Below are 16,137 nucleotides of genomic sequence, written 5' to 3' on the forward strand. Positions count from 1 at the left end.
TTAAAGCAGATATTCTCTTGGCACTCCCAAATATTCTGTACCATCAAGTCACAGGACAACTTTTCTGGCTCAGTTGGTGGTGAGGTTTTTCTTCCCATTGTGTGTAGAGAATTTTCTTTCCCCCAAGAGGCTGGAATATAGAGTTGAAGACTCCAAGCCTGTACATGCTCATCTTCTGTATATTCAGCAAAGCTCTGTGGAAATGGCCCTCAGCAATGGGGGCATTTCTCAGTTTTTTACTACCATCAGCTTGATTTGTTTAGGGATATCTACAGGGCCAATGAACCAAGACATCAATTGATTGTAACACAATTCCAGCACTAAAAACCCTGTCTGACCATAAAAGATGGTCAGTTCAGACTCTGTATCCTTTGTTACTAGGACTTTTTACTAGGGATGCAATCATAGACTCCATGAAGTTGCCACAAAACTTTTTTTTCCACTCTAAGCAGCAAAATTCTCCTGATTCCGGCTGTGTCTTCCTGTAGCTTTTCTCTCCCTCCATTACCTGATGTTTTCTGCTCCAGCATACCCACAGCATCTATTCTTTCTCTCCTTCCCAGAGAGCTCCAATTTCTACCATCTTGTTTACCTAACACTCTGGATCTGTGGAATTTTAACTTGAAGTAGTGTGTCACTGTGGAGGCAGACTTTGAAGTCTTCTATGCTCAAATAAGTCCATTTTCACAGTCTTTTCTGCTTCAGATCAAGATGTAAACCTCGTAGCTTCTCCAGAACTATACCTGCCTTTACTCTGTCAGGTTTCCCACCATGACAATAAAGCAGTAAACCTCAGAAAAAAGACAGCCAAAGTTAATGTTTTATTTTATAAAAGATGCCGTGGTCATGGTGTCTCTTCAAAGCAATGGAAACTAACTATGAATGAAGTTGCTAGCAGGAGCTGGGGTATAGCTGTAATAGTCCTTTCCATGCTTTTCTTTGGATGAATGTGGATTTTTGTAAGTTTGGATTAGGAAAATAGTTGAAGTGGAATAAAGGGAGTAGTGACCTCAGGGGAATACTCCCAGTGGCAAAGCTTCCATCATATAAAAGTAAAGCTTAGAGGCCATGCATGGTGGTATATACCCTCAACATCAGCACTCAGGAGAGAGCAGAATATAGGTTTCTGAGCCCAAAGTCATATATGGAGCAAGTTCCTGCAGATCCAAGCTTAATCAGTGAAGAAAAACATTGGAATAAGGGAAGCTTATGTAGATTTCATTGAACATTCGTCCCAAGTTCCAGCCCCAGCAAGCAGCAGAACTCAGCTGATTCAGCCAAGTAGTTCTGGCTTTAGAGTCGATAATAGAAGACAACGGTAGAATAATAATAGAGGTCAACTTTGGAAGAGTGGGGTAATGTCATTATTCCCTGTGCTGAGATGGTTCACACAGGTAATTCCAGCACTCAGGGAGGCAGAGGTAGGTGGATCTCAGTGAGTTCAAGGCCAGCCTGCTCAAAAAAAAAAAAAAAAAAAACAGTCCAGTACAGCTAAGGCTACACAGAGAAACTCTGTCTAGAATAACAAAAAAAAAAAATAATAATAAATAAATAAAACAAAAATGATTTAAAAATGAAATAAAATAACTGTATTTCAAGTAAATAAAACCCAAATAGTTGGGTATTATAAGGGAACTTTTTAATTTATCTTTTGGAGTAAGATAAATTAAAAATATTTAGTAAGATAAACTGACGATATTTAATTTATCTTTTCTTTGATCTGGACCTATTGAGGTGATGAGCTCCCTCCTTAACTTAAGCCACATATCTCATGGTAGCCTAAATATATAATGGAAACTGAAGATGGTTAATATTTCTCTTGTTCTATGTGCCTTAGCTCTGGCTAGCAAGTTCATTTTTTCACTTCCATTAGAGTTTACGTCTTTGGAATTCTGGTGTATTTTGATGATCATGAAGCTTAGTTATCCAGTCAAACGGTCTCAACAGCTACTGAATTCTTTAACTCTGCATAGTCTTTGAGCAATTCTTATAAATTAACTTTCTACATACACAGAGAAATACATTCTATCAGATTTTTTCATGTAGAGAGCCTTTTCTAATATAGCTTTGTTTTTTTCCCACTTTTCCATTGAGATACAAGTGCTTGCTAACGTGGTGCTCAAAAATATCATGTGTTTCCTGCTTTTTTCCCCTGGGTTGCCTCAGACCTTCCAGGGGGAAAGTAGCTGCAGTATATTTGACAGTAGCGTTAAATCACAGAACAAAAATCTCATTGCATTTTCTGAAATCTCTGTTTAATTCGTAATATACTTGGGACCCATCCACTTGAGGAACAGATTGCTCACTCCCCTGGAGGTTGAATAATGTGCTGTGCATCCATCCACCTTGATTCCAGTAGAAGAGGGAATGTGCCTACTGAGTGCTAGAAGACAGAAGGTAGAGAGAAGGTAAGAGAGGACAGGTACAAATGATACTGAAATAAAAATCTCTGAGATCTGGAAAAGGTCTGGTCCTAAAATGGAAGCATGGGCCAGGAATCACAAAGCCTTGTCTCTTGGGTACACTCTAACCTTAAAGAAGGTGCTCATGTCACTCAATACTGACTGGCCAATCAGGACTGTGAGGTCATCCCTTCAGAGGAAGAGGTGGATTCTTCCTGGTGCCATATTGCACATATGCTCTGTAGGTGAGCAGCTTTTAAAAGCTGGTGTCCTGTGGTCCATTTGAGGCTTCTGTGTGCTGTGAGGATATTTCAGGCGAGTTCCAAAGTTACATTGTGGTGAGTTTGTGGATACTGACCCCAACCTATGGAACAGGAGGCTGAAGAGCAGGACCTGCTTTATTGGGTATTTCCAGAGTCTGGTTAGGAACCTACATGAAGTCACAGGAGGGATCACTTGTCCTAGCCATGACCATAGCAGGGACATTTGAATATTTTCACTGTATTGGGTTCTGGATGGAAACCGATAAATCTCACTTCAGGAATAGAAGATTAAAAATCAAAGCCTTATTTTCTGAGCTCAGTGAATCATATAGTTCAGGATCGTCTAGTTCTCCCAAGGGTAAGCTATTTTTGATATTTAATATTTTTGGCTTAGCACGGGAGTTTCTGTTGGAGGCTTGGTCTAATCCAGCATATTTCACCTCAAGGCCTTAAATAATTTTCCAAGATATTCGGTCTGGAATCGAAGGTCCTTAATTTATATCCCTAGACATTTGGTCCAGAGCTCAAGGTGATAAAGCATGAAGAATTGGATCCTTGGTCTGGTGAAAAGTGAGTCGTTTGTGGTCTAGTTTACAATTTAGGCATCACCATTAAGTTAACAGCAAGTTTAATCAGTTAACAGATAATTGGGAAAATGTTATAAGGAGCCCAGAGGGAGATGGCTCTGCAAACTTGGCAATTCTCAATATCATATGGGAAAACAATAAATGCAGAATTGACAAAACAAGCCTGTACAGGAAAAGATTTTCTAGAGGTTATCCTCATCCCAGATCTCAAAGCTGTACTTTAGAGCAATAGTAATAAAAACGGCATGGTAATGGCACCAGTACTTTAAATCTTTAAGGGGTGTGCATTTACTTATTAGTTGCTGGAGCCATAGCTATTTACTGAAGCCTAAGCCAAATAATGAGCAAAGGTCATTTAGTGGCAACCTAAAGCTATTTAGTGAAAGAGTTATTTAGGATCCTAAGTCATGGGTGATAGATTTGTGAGGACATCCGTCTGTCAGGTTTAGAGCATCCATGAGAAATCTTAAGAAAACATCCTTACGGTATCTTGCAGGTGCAATATTCAAGCCATGGAAGCACTCTTGCTGTCTCCTGCAACAGTAATTAAGCCTTCCCCCATTCCTGCCTTCTCCCTATATAAGTTGGGTAAAAATTTCTAATAAATGAGGCTTTGATCAGACAAGAAGACTTGGCCTCCTTCAGGTCTCTCTGTCTCACCATTCTTTTCACCCCCCCCCCTTAGGACCCCGATGAACTTCTGCGGGTCAGGACAATTAGTAATTTTTATTAAATCATATTAAGAAGTTGAGGACAAAATAAATATAGTGGAATCAAATGTGGTCTCAGTTTCAGGCCCAGCTTGAAAGTATGCAGTCAGCCAATGCTACCTTGGCTATTGTTTCTGCTTATCAACCTTAACATCCCTGGCTTTACTATTAAGAGTGTACTTTTCTTAACCTTAAATTATTCTCCAAGATTTTGTACATCACAGACATTAGCAAAAACATCTTCTCCAACATTGTTAAACAATCTTTTAAAAAATTCTTTCTAAGTATAATGGTCATTGATACAACCTACATCTATGGTTTCTTTCAAGGGCAGTGGTTAATTCATTAATCTGCTCCAGCTTGATCTGCTCCAGCTTGATCTGGGAAAAGAGATCAAGAGAAAAGAGATCAAGCATTGTTAAAACTTTAAATGCCAGGGATACTGCCCAGTGAGGGGGCTAGGAGCATTCTTAGAGTTTTCATACAACTCATGTTATGAGGGATATGGACATCATAATGGCATCAAACAGAGTTATGTTCCAAAACAGCACAAAGTCCTCAGTATAAACAGCTCTTCGGGTTATGCTTTTCCAAGACAAACTCATCATCATGACCATGCTAACAGGGGAGCCAAATTCAATGAGTGCTACAGATGTTTTGCTATTGCTCCTGAATGGCTCTCAACAGGACCAGGTAGCCAAAATACTTTGCCTATATATGGGGGAGGAAGGAATGAGGTTACCTCAGGCCCTGGGAAGGAGAATTCATGGTATTCGGTGGGCTATGCAAGCCTTGAGGACCATATAACATGGAAGAACTGAAGGATTGTTGGGAGAAAATTGGCAGCTAGGTCTGTTTTGATACATTAAATACGAACCTCTGCCTTTTGTTCCAGGTATGAATCCTACATCTATGGAAATATAAACTTCAGAGAGAGCAGGATGGTCTCCATTAGGTAATGATTAAAAAATGAGCTCACCAGGAAGAAAGATGGCAAAGACAAAGATTCTAATTTTCTTTCCTTTCTTTATATCTTCTTTCTTTTCTTTGAAGGAGGGCGGGTACCCAGACTGGACTCAAATTTTTGCTGTCAAGTTTTGTTTTTCTAATTCATTTTTATTTTATTAATTATTTTTATTTTTTCACAATTTATTCATTGTATACCCCTATATAAGGCCACTCTCTCAACTCCTACTGGTCCCACCCTCCTTCCCTCTTCCCCCAAACCCTTTTCCATAGTCCACTCAAAAGAGGAGTTCCCCTCCTCTGCCATCCATCCACATATTATCAGAACACTACTCAGCTATTAAAAACAGGGAAATAAAATTTCTGCTCTTATTACTTCTGCATAGGCCACTGTGTTCACCTCAGAAGATTTCATACTATGAAGCTTGCCTGCAAGCTTACTGTGAAATAAACACTAAGTATAACTCATTTTAAGAGTCCCACTCCCAAGACAGTGTTTGATTTACCATCTCACATCCAGAAACATGTGACATTTTAAATGCTATGAAGTGTGAAACATTTTTTTCACAAGCATTTCAGAGAACGGGGTTCTCTTGCTGCCTGGAGGCCGTTTCCCACAAGCCCAGGAAGGAAGGAGGGCCAGAAGATGAGGTATAAAGCTTGGAAGACACCCACAAGAATAACAGTGATCAGAACACTCTGGAAACCACCTCAGGAAGTAAGTTCAAATTTAATTCTAGAAAACCGAGGGTATATACCCCTTAGGGAGTGACTGGGATGCTGTAAGGATAGGTGTAGATAATTGTTTAAAACTGAGCACTTCAAGGATGCTTGATTTGCAGTAAACAGTACATTCCTATCATATGAACAAGAACATGGAACTTAATTATCCTATATTTGAAGGGAGGGAAGAGTTATTAGGGATCTGTGTCAAAGGCCATCTATCAAATTTGGTTGGTGGCATCTATGTCTAAAGGCATTCTCCAGATTAAGTCAGGCAGGGAAAACTCACCCTTGCCATGATTATACAGCTAGGCCAACAGCATGGTCATACATGGAAGAAAAAGCCTCCTCTCTCACATCTCAAAATTCAGTCTGGGTTGTGATGGTTTTCAGTAGAACCCCTTGGAACAAAAGGTATGTGTAAACAAAGAAACTTCTACAGGCTACCACTGTTGTGATACTCTCAGAGAACTTCCTGGCTGGTATTAGTTCACCATTCCCTATATATTCATCGACTAGACTAAAAGTTTCTTGTGTAAAGTGAAGTAACTGAAAACAGTAAATGTTGAGAACCAGTATTATCAGTAAGCCTTTCTAAAACACTTTATTATATAATAATTTTGCATGTAATTGATATTTACCATTCATTGTATATAAAAATAAGTTTATTTACTTTACATTCCAATTTTAGTCCCCCTCCCTTCTCTTCCCCCTGTACTACCCTCCATTCCTATTGCCGCTATTCCCTTTCCCCTTCAGAAAAGGGAGGTCATTTCAATTGAGTTAGTTTTCCAGTTCTGTTAGATCTCAGTGGACCAAAGAACACAAAGACCTTTCCACATTGCTTATACTCACAGAATCCCTCTCCAGTAAGGATACTTTTATGATGACGATGACTCTATATTTGTGCAAGGCCTCACCATTTTAACACATTCATGAGTTTTTCCTCCATTATGAATCCTTTCAAGATGATGAAGATTATACAAATGTGGAATGGTTTCACCATGTTAAAAACACTCACAGGCTTTCTATCCACTAGGATTTCTTTCATGAGTGTGAAAATGATTCTGAAGTCCAAAAGTTTTTTCACATTGGTTACAGTCAGACATCTTTCCGGTATGTGTTATTTTATGTATTAGGAGATGTTATGTACAAAGGCTTTGCCACATAGTTATATTCATATGGTTTCCCTCCAGAATGTGTTGTTGTCTTAGGAGATGATTGTTACATGCAAAGGCTTTATCACACTAATTACCCTCACCAAGCTTCTCTCCACTGTGTGTCTTTTCCTGTTTTCGGAGACTACTCTGCTGTGAAAAGGCTTTATCATATTGGGTACATTCATAAGGTTTCTTTCCAGTATGTGTTCTTTTATGTCTTATGAGAGCACTGTTTTGTGCAAAGGCTTTACCACACTGGTTACATTCATAAGGTTTCTCTCCAGTGTGTGTTCTTTTATGGCTTATGAGATGACTGTTTTGTGCAAAGGCATTACCACACTGGTTACATTCATAAGGTTTTTCTCCAGTATGTATTCTTTTATGGCTTATGAGAGCACTGTTTTGTGCAAAGGCTTTACCACACTGGTTACATTCATAAGGTTTCTCTCCAGTGTGTGTTCTTTTATGGCTTATGAGAGCACTGTTTTGTGCAAAGGCTTTACCACACTGGTTACATTCATAAGGTTTCTCTCCAGTATGTATTCTTTTATGGCTTATGAGAGCACTGTTTTCTGCAAAGGCTTTACCACACTCGTCACATTCATAAGATTTCTCTCCAGTGTGTGTTCTTTTATGGCTTATGAGATGACTGTTTTCTGCAAAGGCTTTGCCACACTCATTACATTCGTAAGGTTTCTCTCCAGTGTGTGTTCTTTTATGCCTTATGAGATGACTGTTTCGTGCAAAGGCTTTACCACACTGGTGACATTCATAAGGTTTCTCTCCAGTATGTTTTCTTCTATGGCTTATGAGGTGACTGTTTTTTGCAAAGGCTTTACCACATTGATTACATTTGTAAGGCTTCTCTCCTGCGTGTGTTCTTTTATGCCCTATGAGATCAGTGGTATAGGGGAAGGCTTTACCACATAGAGTGCATTTAAAGGGTTTCTCTCCAGTATGACTGCTTTCATGCCTGCAAAGATAATTAGCACATGTGAAAGATTTACCACAGTCATTTCATTACACTAATAAATATGTTTTTCTATATGAATTAATTTTATAATTTGGCCTAATGGTAAAGAAGAATCAAATTTTTAACTTTTATCACGTTATTTATATTCATGATATTCCCCTTCATTATGGGTATTTTTGAAGATTCCTGTGATGATAAGAGCATTTGTTATGTGATTCACTTTTATAGCATCATTTTTCTATAAGAAGTTTTCTCCTATATATAAAGTGTATTGCAAGGATTCAGAGTTTTACCCCAGCAATCCCATTCAATAAAGTTTTGTACTGTATGAATGACACTTCATTTACAAAGTGAGCTAGTACAAGCAGAAGAAGTTCCAAAATCCTTGTATTCATAGGTATTTTCAGCAATATGAGTTTGCTGATAAATTCTCAGTGAAGTTGCAAAACCAATTAACAGTAACCATTTATCACATTCAGAAAATTTACTCACAGTGGGGACTACTACCAAATCAATTGTTCTTGGAGAAAGACAGGGACACTGCTTCTTTCAATATCCCTATGCTCATGTGTCTTAGAATCATTTTGACATATGATATACCAGTTTAATTTACAAAAATAATAAAGATTCCCACATTGAATTAACACAGTTTGTTTTTTGTTCATCATAGACATGTCATATAGGGATTAAGGTTTCTCCACAACAATATTCTTGATTCTCATAAGCTGCTTCTTTCACTAAACTTTACAAAGTTACTGCACGAAAATGAGTAACACTGGTTCTACTATGAAATTTTTGCTTATTAGAAGGTTTTGGACACATATTGATCACCAATTCAGTGTGTATACCTCTTACAATATCTGAGTAGATAGAATGAGACTAAACAGATTGGCAGTTCAAGTCAGTAGCTGTAATGTACATATGATTCAAATGGTATTTTTGTTACAATATTATTTTATTTTCTTCTATCTTAGGGGAGTGCCTTGTAAACACAAATCAGATACCTGACATTGAAGTACATGGAATTATGAGATTTTAATGATCATCAGTACACGTAAAGCAGTGCTGTTTTTACACTGTTGCTTTTCTTTAAAACTTCCAGGACACAGCCATGTGTGCTGGTACATGCCTTCAATCCCAGGACTTGTGGAGGCAGAAGCAGGCATATCTTGCTTGTTATTTTGAGGTCAGGCAGGTCTAACAAGCAAGTCTAAGAAATTCACTGATACCCAGAAAAAATCTATTTCAAAAACAGAAAATAAAAAGCAGTCAATAAACAAACAAACAAAAAACACCAAACTTCCAGGACACATTAAAATTTAAGATTCATATCTGTATCAGTGTGCACATAAAGTTACCTTTTATTACTTGTAGAACTTTGAAAATGTTCTTCAATATTATGGTCATCCCAATTGTAGCCTAAAATATAGTACAAGAAAATATATATTATTGGAAATAACATGTTATTATTAAGGCAAAACTTAAATCATTATCTTCTGTGACCCTTAGAATCATGCCTGATTTATTTACCACATTCCTCCTCATTCTCAATTGGAATTACAGAAGAGGATCAATAACAAAGTAAGAGTTGTCTCTTTATTTTAAAAGTGAAAGAAAAATTGCAGTCTTACCTATAGCAGTGAGGTTTTCACAGGTCTCTAGCATCACATCTTTGTAGAGTTGCTTCTGGGAAGGTTCCAGCAAGGCCCACTCTTCTTGGCTGAATTTCACATGCACATCATTGAAGGTCACTGAATTCTAAAATATGCCATACATTTGTACAACAGAAACAGTGGCAACAATATAATTTATATGTCATTGTCAATATAATCATATAATTCTACTGCTTCTTCCATTTATTTTCTGACACAGAAGTGCGAATGTTATACAGTTGGGTGCTGTGCGTGATGTGAAGTAGGGGAGATGAAAAAGCCTAAAGGTTAGATTGACAAAAAAACCCAAAAACAAACAAACAAACAAAAAAACAAAGGCGTGCTTCAAAAACCTGTGTTTCATCAGTTTGTAAGACATGAATATAAAGTAGCCATTAGTTGGGTACTTGAGCAATCTATGAATCATTTTCAGTTACTTGGGTGAGTAGGTCAGGACCCTGTCATGAGAAAGGTGGAAGGACAAAACACAGTCATGATTTTTTATATAGCAACAAATGAGATGTGTTGATCAGGGGACACTGAACAGATGGGTAACATCAGTCAAAAGACAACATGGTACTGAATATTATGTTTTGACCAGGGCTCAGGGATGTGGCATATCAGTATGTGAAGAGGGGGGCTCATATATTTGTGGAAGGGAAAGTGGACTACAGTGAATACATGGATAAAAATAATGTGAGTGGCAAGCAACAACAATCATAGCCAATAGCACCATATTTCTGAGTGACCAGACAAAAGAAAAGGAATAGAACACATGATTATTCTTTGATCATTGTTTTGTACATCCTCCTTACTAAATAATGTAGTCTATAGATTAAAAATAAAGATTAAAACTTTTCTATTAAAAAAGAAGTGTTAATGTTATCACTAAGTCATTTTAGAAAACTGAATAACAAAGTTTAACTTGTCAAATCTGAACTTTTTGAATAAGATATAGCTTTGAAATAGTTATGGCAATTAATGTGGACAAAGACAAACAGAGAGGAGAGTGAAATAGAAAGAGAAAGACAGAGAGACACAGAGAGAGAAATTAAGAGATGAACAGTATTAAATAACACATCAGAGAAATTTATGAACAGTTACTAACGACAAAAAAAATATGATGGACAAGCTGGGTGTATTCTGTCATGCCTTTAATTCCATCACTCAGCAGGTAGAGGCAGGTGTATCTTATTGAATTGGATGCCAGCATGATCTATGCAAACAGTTATAGGACAGCCAGACTTATATAGTAAGACAGAGCCTCCCCTAAAAGTCAATCAAACAAACACAAAAGATTGAAAGAACTCAGAGGTCTTTACTGAAACTTCTAGAAGGAATTATACATTCACTCCAGTTGTGTATTAATTTTCCAGAAATCTGCACTGCCCTAGCTTAAATTGTAACTTTTATAAGATCTTACTAAAAGAGAATGCATGTTTAAACAGCTAAAAATAGAAAGATGAAAATATTAGCAATGTAAATGATGATCATAAATAAGCAACATAAGACAGGAGAGATGGCTCAGCAATGAGGAGCTCTTGCTGCTCTTGCAAATAATTTGGCTCAATTGTCAGTGTTTAACTGGGACCCACTACTATCAATTGCTATAAGTTCATGAGTTCTGAACACATCATCATACTACTGTGAGGATCAGGCACACAAGAGGTTCATATTCATGCATACAATCAAAATACTCATATTCAGTAAAATTTAAAAACAGATCCCAAATGGCAGGGCTGATCACACACTGTGACTAATCAGCAGGGTAACAGAGACTGCACAGTGACAAATAGTTGGAACTGTTGGCCTCCAATCACCATTGACTGAGTTTACCAGGTGATAAGAAACCCAATGATGAGAAAAACAATTGGTTTCAACCTCAGAGCACCCAACTAATCCCTGGAAAATTTCCTGGGCTGTTGTGGCAGGAGTAAGTTTTTCAAGCAAACCGACCCAAGAATCATGTCCTGATCACCTTCCCAGGCTGAACTTTGCTCCCCCGGGCACCAGAGACTGGGAGTCCCAGTCTCAATAAAACCCCCACAGGGAAGGAAACAAGTGGGACTGACCGAATGTCACCCAGTCTATCCCTGAAAAAGGTCCTGCAGACATGTGGGAGCACGGCAGGCAGCACTGGGTGGGGCTCCAGCCATGAGCCCCACACACACGACTCTCCATCACAGACAGAACTGTGTGCCCCAGGGCACTAGAGGCTGGGTTTCCCTATTGGGAGAAAACCCCACAGGGAGGGAAACAGCAGGTCCCAGCTTAGAGCACTCAGCTGACCCCACCACCACCACTATCACCACCACTACCACCACCACATATGGGAATATTCTTGGAAAAAGTTCCAAGGTTCCTGTCCAGTCACCAGCTTGGAGCCACCATTTGAAAGCAAGTGCCTATGCACTCTACACGCCCCCCCCAACAGTACAGACTGGGTCTCCCTGTTGGGAGAAAACCCAAAGATGGGGGAAATATCTGGCCCTACCTCAGGACACCTCGCTCCAGAAAAGTTTCTGATTATCCACAGGCTCTAGACTCTAGCCTCTTGCTGCACACATGAGAGTAATGCTCATGTGCCACTGATTACAACTTGGGTACAGGGGAAGAGAGCTCCAAACTCAGACCTCCAGAAGCCTGGGTTCCCTGAGATCAACCCCCAGATACTGCCCCAAGGGACAACCAGTTATCCCTAACTAAACTGACCAAACCCCGGGGCATTCAGGTTACAGTAGCAGCTCACTAAATTTACAGAAAGAAACCCAGCAGCAGGGCAGCTGTCTCCAGAACTTCTCTGGGTGAGAGAATAGCCCCCTTTACTAACAAAGGCCAAAATTATTTCTCAGGTCTGTACATCTGAGGTGAGCTGTGGCAATTATTAAAAAACACCTGCCATTCAGTGACCATACCCAAAAAGATGAGGAGGCCTCCTTTGGGAAAAATCATCTTCCTGCCAAGGGGATTCGACCCACCATAGGATTCTAGGAAGTACCAGAAACTAACACCCAACACCCAAGATAGCCCAATGGATAGAGGCCAGCGTAAAAGCTCAACCAACAAAAGACAGAACAATATGGCATATCCAGAACCTAGTCATTCAGGAGCAAGCAGCACTGGATACCCCAGCATAAAAACAATTTCAGGCCAATCTCCCTTATGAACATTGATGCAAAAATACTCAACAAAATACTTTGCAAACCCAATACAAGAACACATCAAAGATATCATCCAATACAACCAAGTAGGCTTCATGCCAGGTATGCAGGGGTGGTTCAGTATATGGAAATCCATCAATATGATCCACCATATTAACAAATTGAAAGAAAAATAAACACATGATAATCTCCTTAGATGCTGAAAAAGCATTTGAAAAAATCCAGCATACATTCATGTTTAAAGTATTGGAGAGATCAGGGATACATGGCGCATACCCAAACATAGTAAAGGCAATATGCAGCAAGCCTATAGCCAACATCAAGATAAATGGAGAGAAACTTAAAGCAATCCCACTGAATTCAGGGACAAGGCAAGGCTGCCTACTCTCTCCATATCTCTTCAACATAGTTCTCAAGTTTTTGCTAGCTCAGTAACACAATTAAAGAAGATTAAAGGGATACAAATGGGAAAGGAAGAAGTCAAATTATCACTATTTTCAGATGGTATGATAGTATACATGAGTGATCCCCAAAATTCTACCAGGGAACCCCTAAAGCTGACAAACACTTTCAGCAATGTGGCTGGATACAAAATCAACTCAAAAAATAAGTAGCCCTCCTATATACAAAAGACAAAAGTGCTGAGAAAGAAATTAGGTAAACAACACCCCTCACAATAGTCAAAAAGGACATAAAGTACATTGGTGTAACCCTAACCAAGCAAGTCAAAGACTTGTATGAAAAAATTTCAAGTCTCTAAAGAAATAAATAGAAGATATCAGAAGATGGAAAGATCTCTCATGCTCATGGCTTAGCAGGATTAACATAGTAAAAATGGTCCTCTTACCAAACACAATCTACAGATTTAATGTAATTCCCATCAAATTACCAACACTATTCTTTACAGACCTTGAAATAAAAATTCCCAACTTCATATGGAATAACAAGAAACCCAGAATTGCTAAAACAATCTTCCATAATAGAAGATCTTCTGGGGGTATTTCCATCCCTGATCTCAAGCTGTACTATAGAGCAACAGTAATAAAAACTGCATGGTACTGGCATAGACACCAAACTAGTGGATCAATGGAATCAGATAGAAGTCCCAGAAATACACCCACACACTATGGACTCCTGATTTTTGACAAAGATGCCAAAACCATACGATGGAAATAAGATAGCATCTACAACAAATGGTGCTGGTCTAACTGGAAGTCTACATGTAGGAAAATGCAAAAAGATCCATATTTATCACTATGCACAAAACTAAAGTTCAGGTGGATCAAAGACCTCAGTATAAAACCAGACATAATAACTCTGTTAGAAGAAAAAGTGAGGAAGAGCCTTGAACTCATGGGAACAGGAGACAACTTCCTGAACAGAACTTCAACGGTACAGGCTCTAAGAGCAACAAGCAATAAATGGGACCTCATGAACCTGAAAAACCTCTATAAGTCAAAGGAAACTGTTGTCAAAACAAAACCACTGCCTGCAAATTGGGAAAGGATCTTCACCAACCCTATATCTGACAGAAGGTTAATATCCAGTATTTATAAAGATTTCAAGAAGTTAAACACCAACAAATCAAGTAACCCAAATTAAAAAATGGGGTACAGAGCTAAACAGAGAATTCTCAATAGAGTAATATAGAATGGCAGAAAAACACTTAAAGAAATGTTCAACATTCTTAGTCTTCAGGGAAATGCAAATCAAAACCACCCTGAGATTTCACCTTACACCCATCAAAATGACTGAGACAAATAACTCAAGTGACAACTCATGCTGGATAGGATTTGGAGAAAGGGGAACCCTCCTTCATTGCTGGTGGGAATGTAAACTTATACAACCACTTTACAAATCAACCTGACACTTTCTCAGACAATTAGGAATAGCACCTCCTCAAGATCCAGCTATACCATTCCTAAGCATATATCCAAAAGGTGCTCAAGTATACAACAAGGACATCTGCTCAACTATGTTTGTAATAACTTTATTTGTAATAGCCAGAAGCTGGAAACCACACAGATGCCCTTCAGTTGAGGAATGGATACAGAAACTGTGGTATATCTATACGATGGAATATTACCCAGCAAAAAAATAAAATAAAATTTGCAGGTAAAATGGTGGGAAGTGGAAAAGATCATCCTGAGTGAGGTATCCCAGAAGCAGAAAGACTCACAGGGTATATACTCACTCATAAGTGCATATAGGATATAAAATATAGGATAAAAATACTAAAACCTGTACACCTAAGGAAGTTAATCAGGAAGGAGTATGCTGGCTAAGATGCCCAAACCCCATGCAGAAAGGCAAAGAGGATGGACATCAGATGAGGGAAAACAAAGGGACAGGACAGGAGCCTACCACAGAGGGCCTTTGAAAGGCTCTACCCTGTAGGTTGTCAAGACAGATGCTGAGACTCATAGCCAAAATTTGGGCAGAGTGCAGGGAATCTTATGGAAGAACTGGGAGATAGTAAACCTTGAGATGACAGGAGCTCCACAAGGACAGCAACAGTTCCAAAAATTCTGGGCACAGGGGTCTTTTGTGAAACTGATACGCCAGCCAAGGACCACTCATGGAGATGGCCTGAAACCCCTGCACAATAGGTAGCCTATGGCAGTTCAGTATTCAAGTGGGTTTTATAGTAATGGGAACAGGGACTGTCTCTGACAGGAACTCATTGGCCTGCTCTTTGATTACCTCGCATTGAGGGGGGATCAGCCTTGCCAGGCCACAGAAGAAGACAATGCAGCCACTCCTAATGAGACCTGATAAACTAGGATCAGAGTGAAGGGGAGGAGGACCTCCCTTATCAGTGGACTGGGAAAGGGACAGGGGTGGGAAAGATGGAAGGTGGGATCGGGAGGGGAGGAAGGAGGGAGGTATGGGGGGATTCAAAGTGAATAAACTCTTATTAATAAAATTTTAAAAAGAACACAATAAAATGTTGAAAGATTTTTTAAAACTATGCTGTTACACATAGTTTCAAACTATGAAAATATTGCCTGATACCAGTTATTGCTCCTAAATAATAAATAAATAAATAAATAAATATGAGGAAGAATACTTCATACTCATCAAAGGAAAATTCCACCAAGATGGCATCTGTATTCTGAGCAACAATGCACCAAATACAATGACACCAACATTTGTAAGAGAAACATTAATAAAACTTAAAAAACATATCAATCACCATACATTAATAGTGGGAGAGGTAAACATGTCACTATCATCAATGGACAGAGCAATGGAAAAGGACTTAAACTGAGAGATAATGACACAAATTGATGTCATGAATCAAATGAACCTAAGTGATATCTAGAGAATTTTTTAACCCAAACAGAAAAGAATCTATCTTCTTTCAGCACCTCACGGACCCTTCTCCAAAACTGAACATACAGTAGGTCACAAACCAGGCCTCAACAGATACAACAAGATTGAAATAATATCTTGTATCCTATCAGACCATGATGGGCTAACGATGGACCTCAACAATAACAGAAATAACAAAAGCCTACACACATGTGGGAACTGAAC

The 16,137-nt window shown here is 38.8% G+C and overlaps 1 protein-coding gene across 1 annotated transcript in view; it reads right to left on the reverse strand.

Annotated features, from left to right (window-relative positions):
• Nucleotides 1–7,003: 7,003 nt before the first annotated feature.
• Nucleotides 7,004–16,137, reverse strand: part of LOC132650605 (zinc finger protein ZFP2-like) — a gene marked incomplete at its 3' end in the record, with an annotated part of 318,549 nt that continues 309,415 nt past the window's right edge. The window contains exon 5 of the mRNA XM_060375953.1: nucleotides 7,004–7,784. Coding sequence (XP_060231936.1) covers nucleotides 7,004–7,784 — 781 coding nt within the window. The remainder of the gene's footprint in view (nucleotides 7,785–16,137) is intronic.

This window comes from Meriones unguiculatus (assembly GCF_030254825.1).
Source record: "Meriones unguiculatus strain TT.TT164.6M chromosome 13 unlocalized genomic scaffold, Bangor_MerUng_6.1 Chr13_unordered_Scaffold_28, whole genome shotgun sequence".
NCBI classification, from domain to species: Eukaryota; Metazoa; Chordata; class Mammalia; order Rodentia; family Muridae; genus Meriones; species Meriones unguiculatus.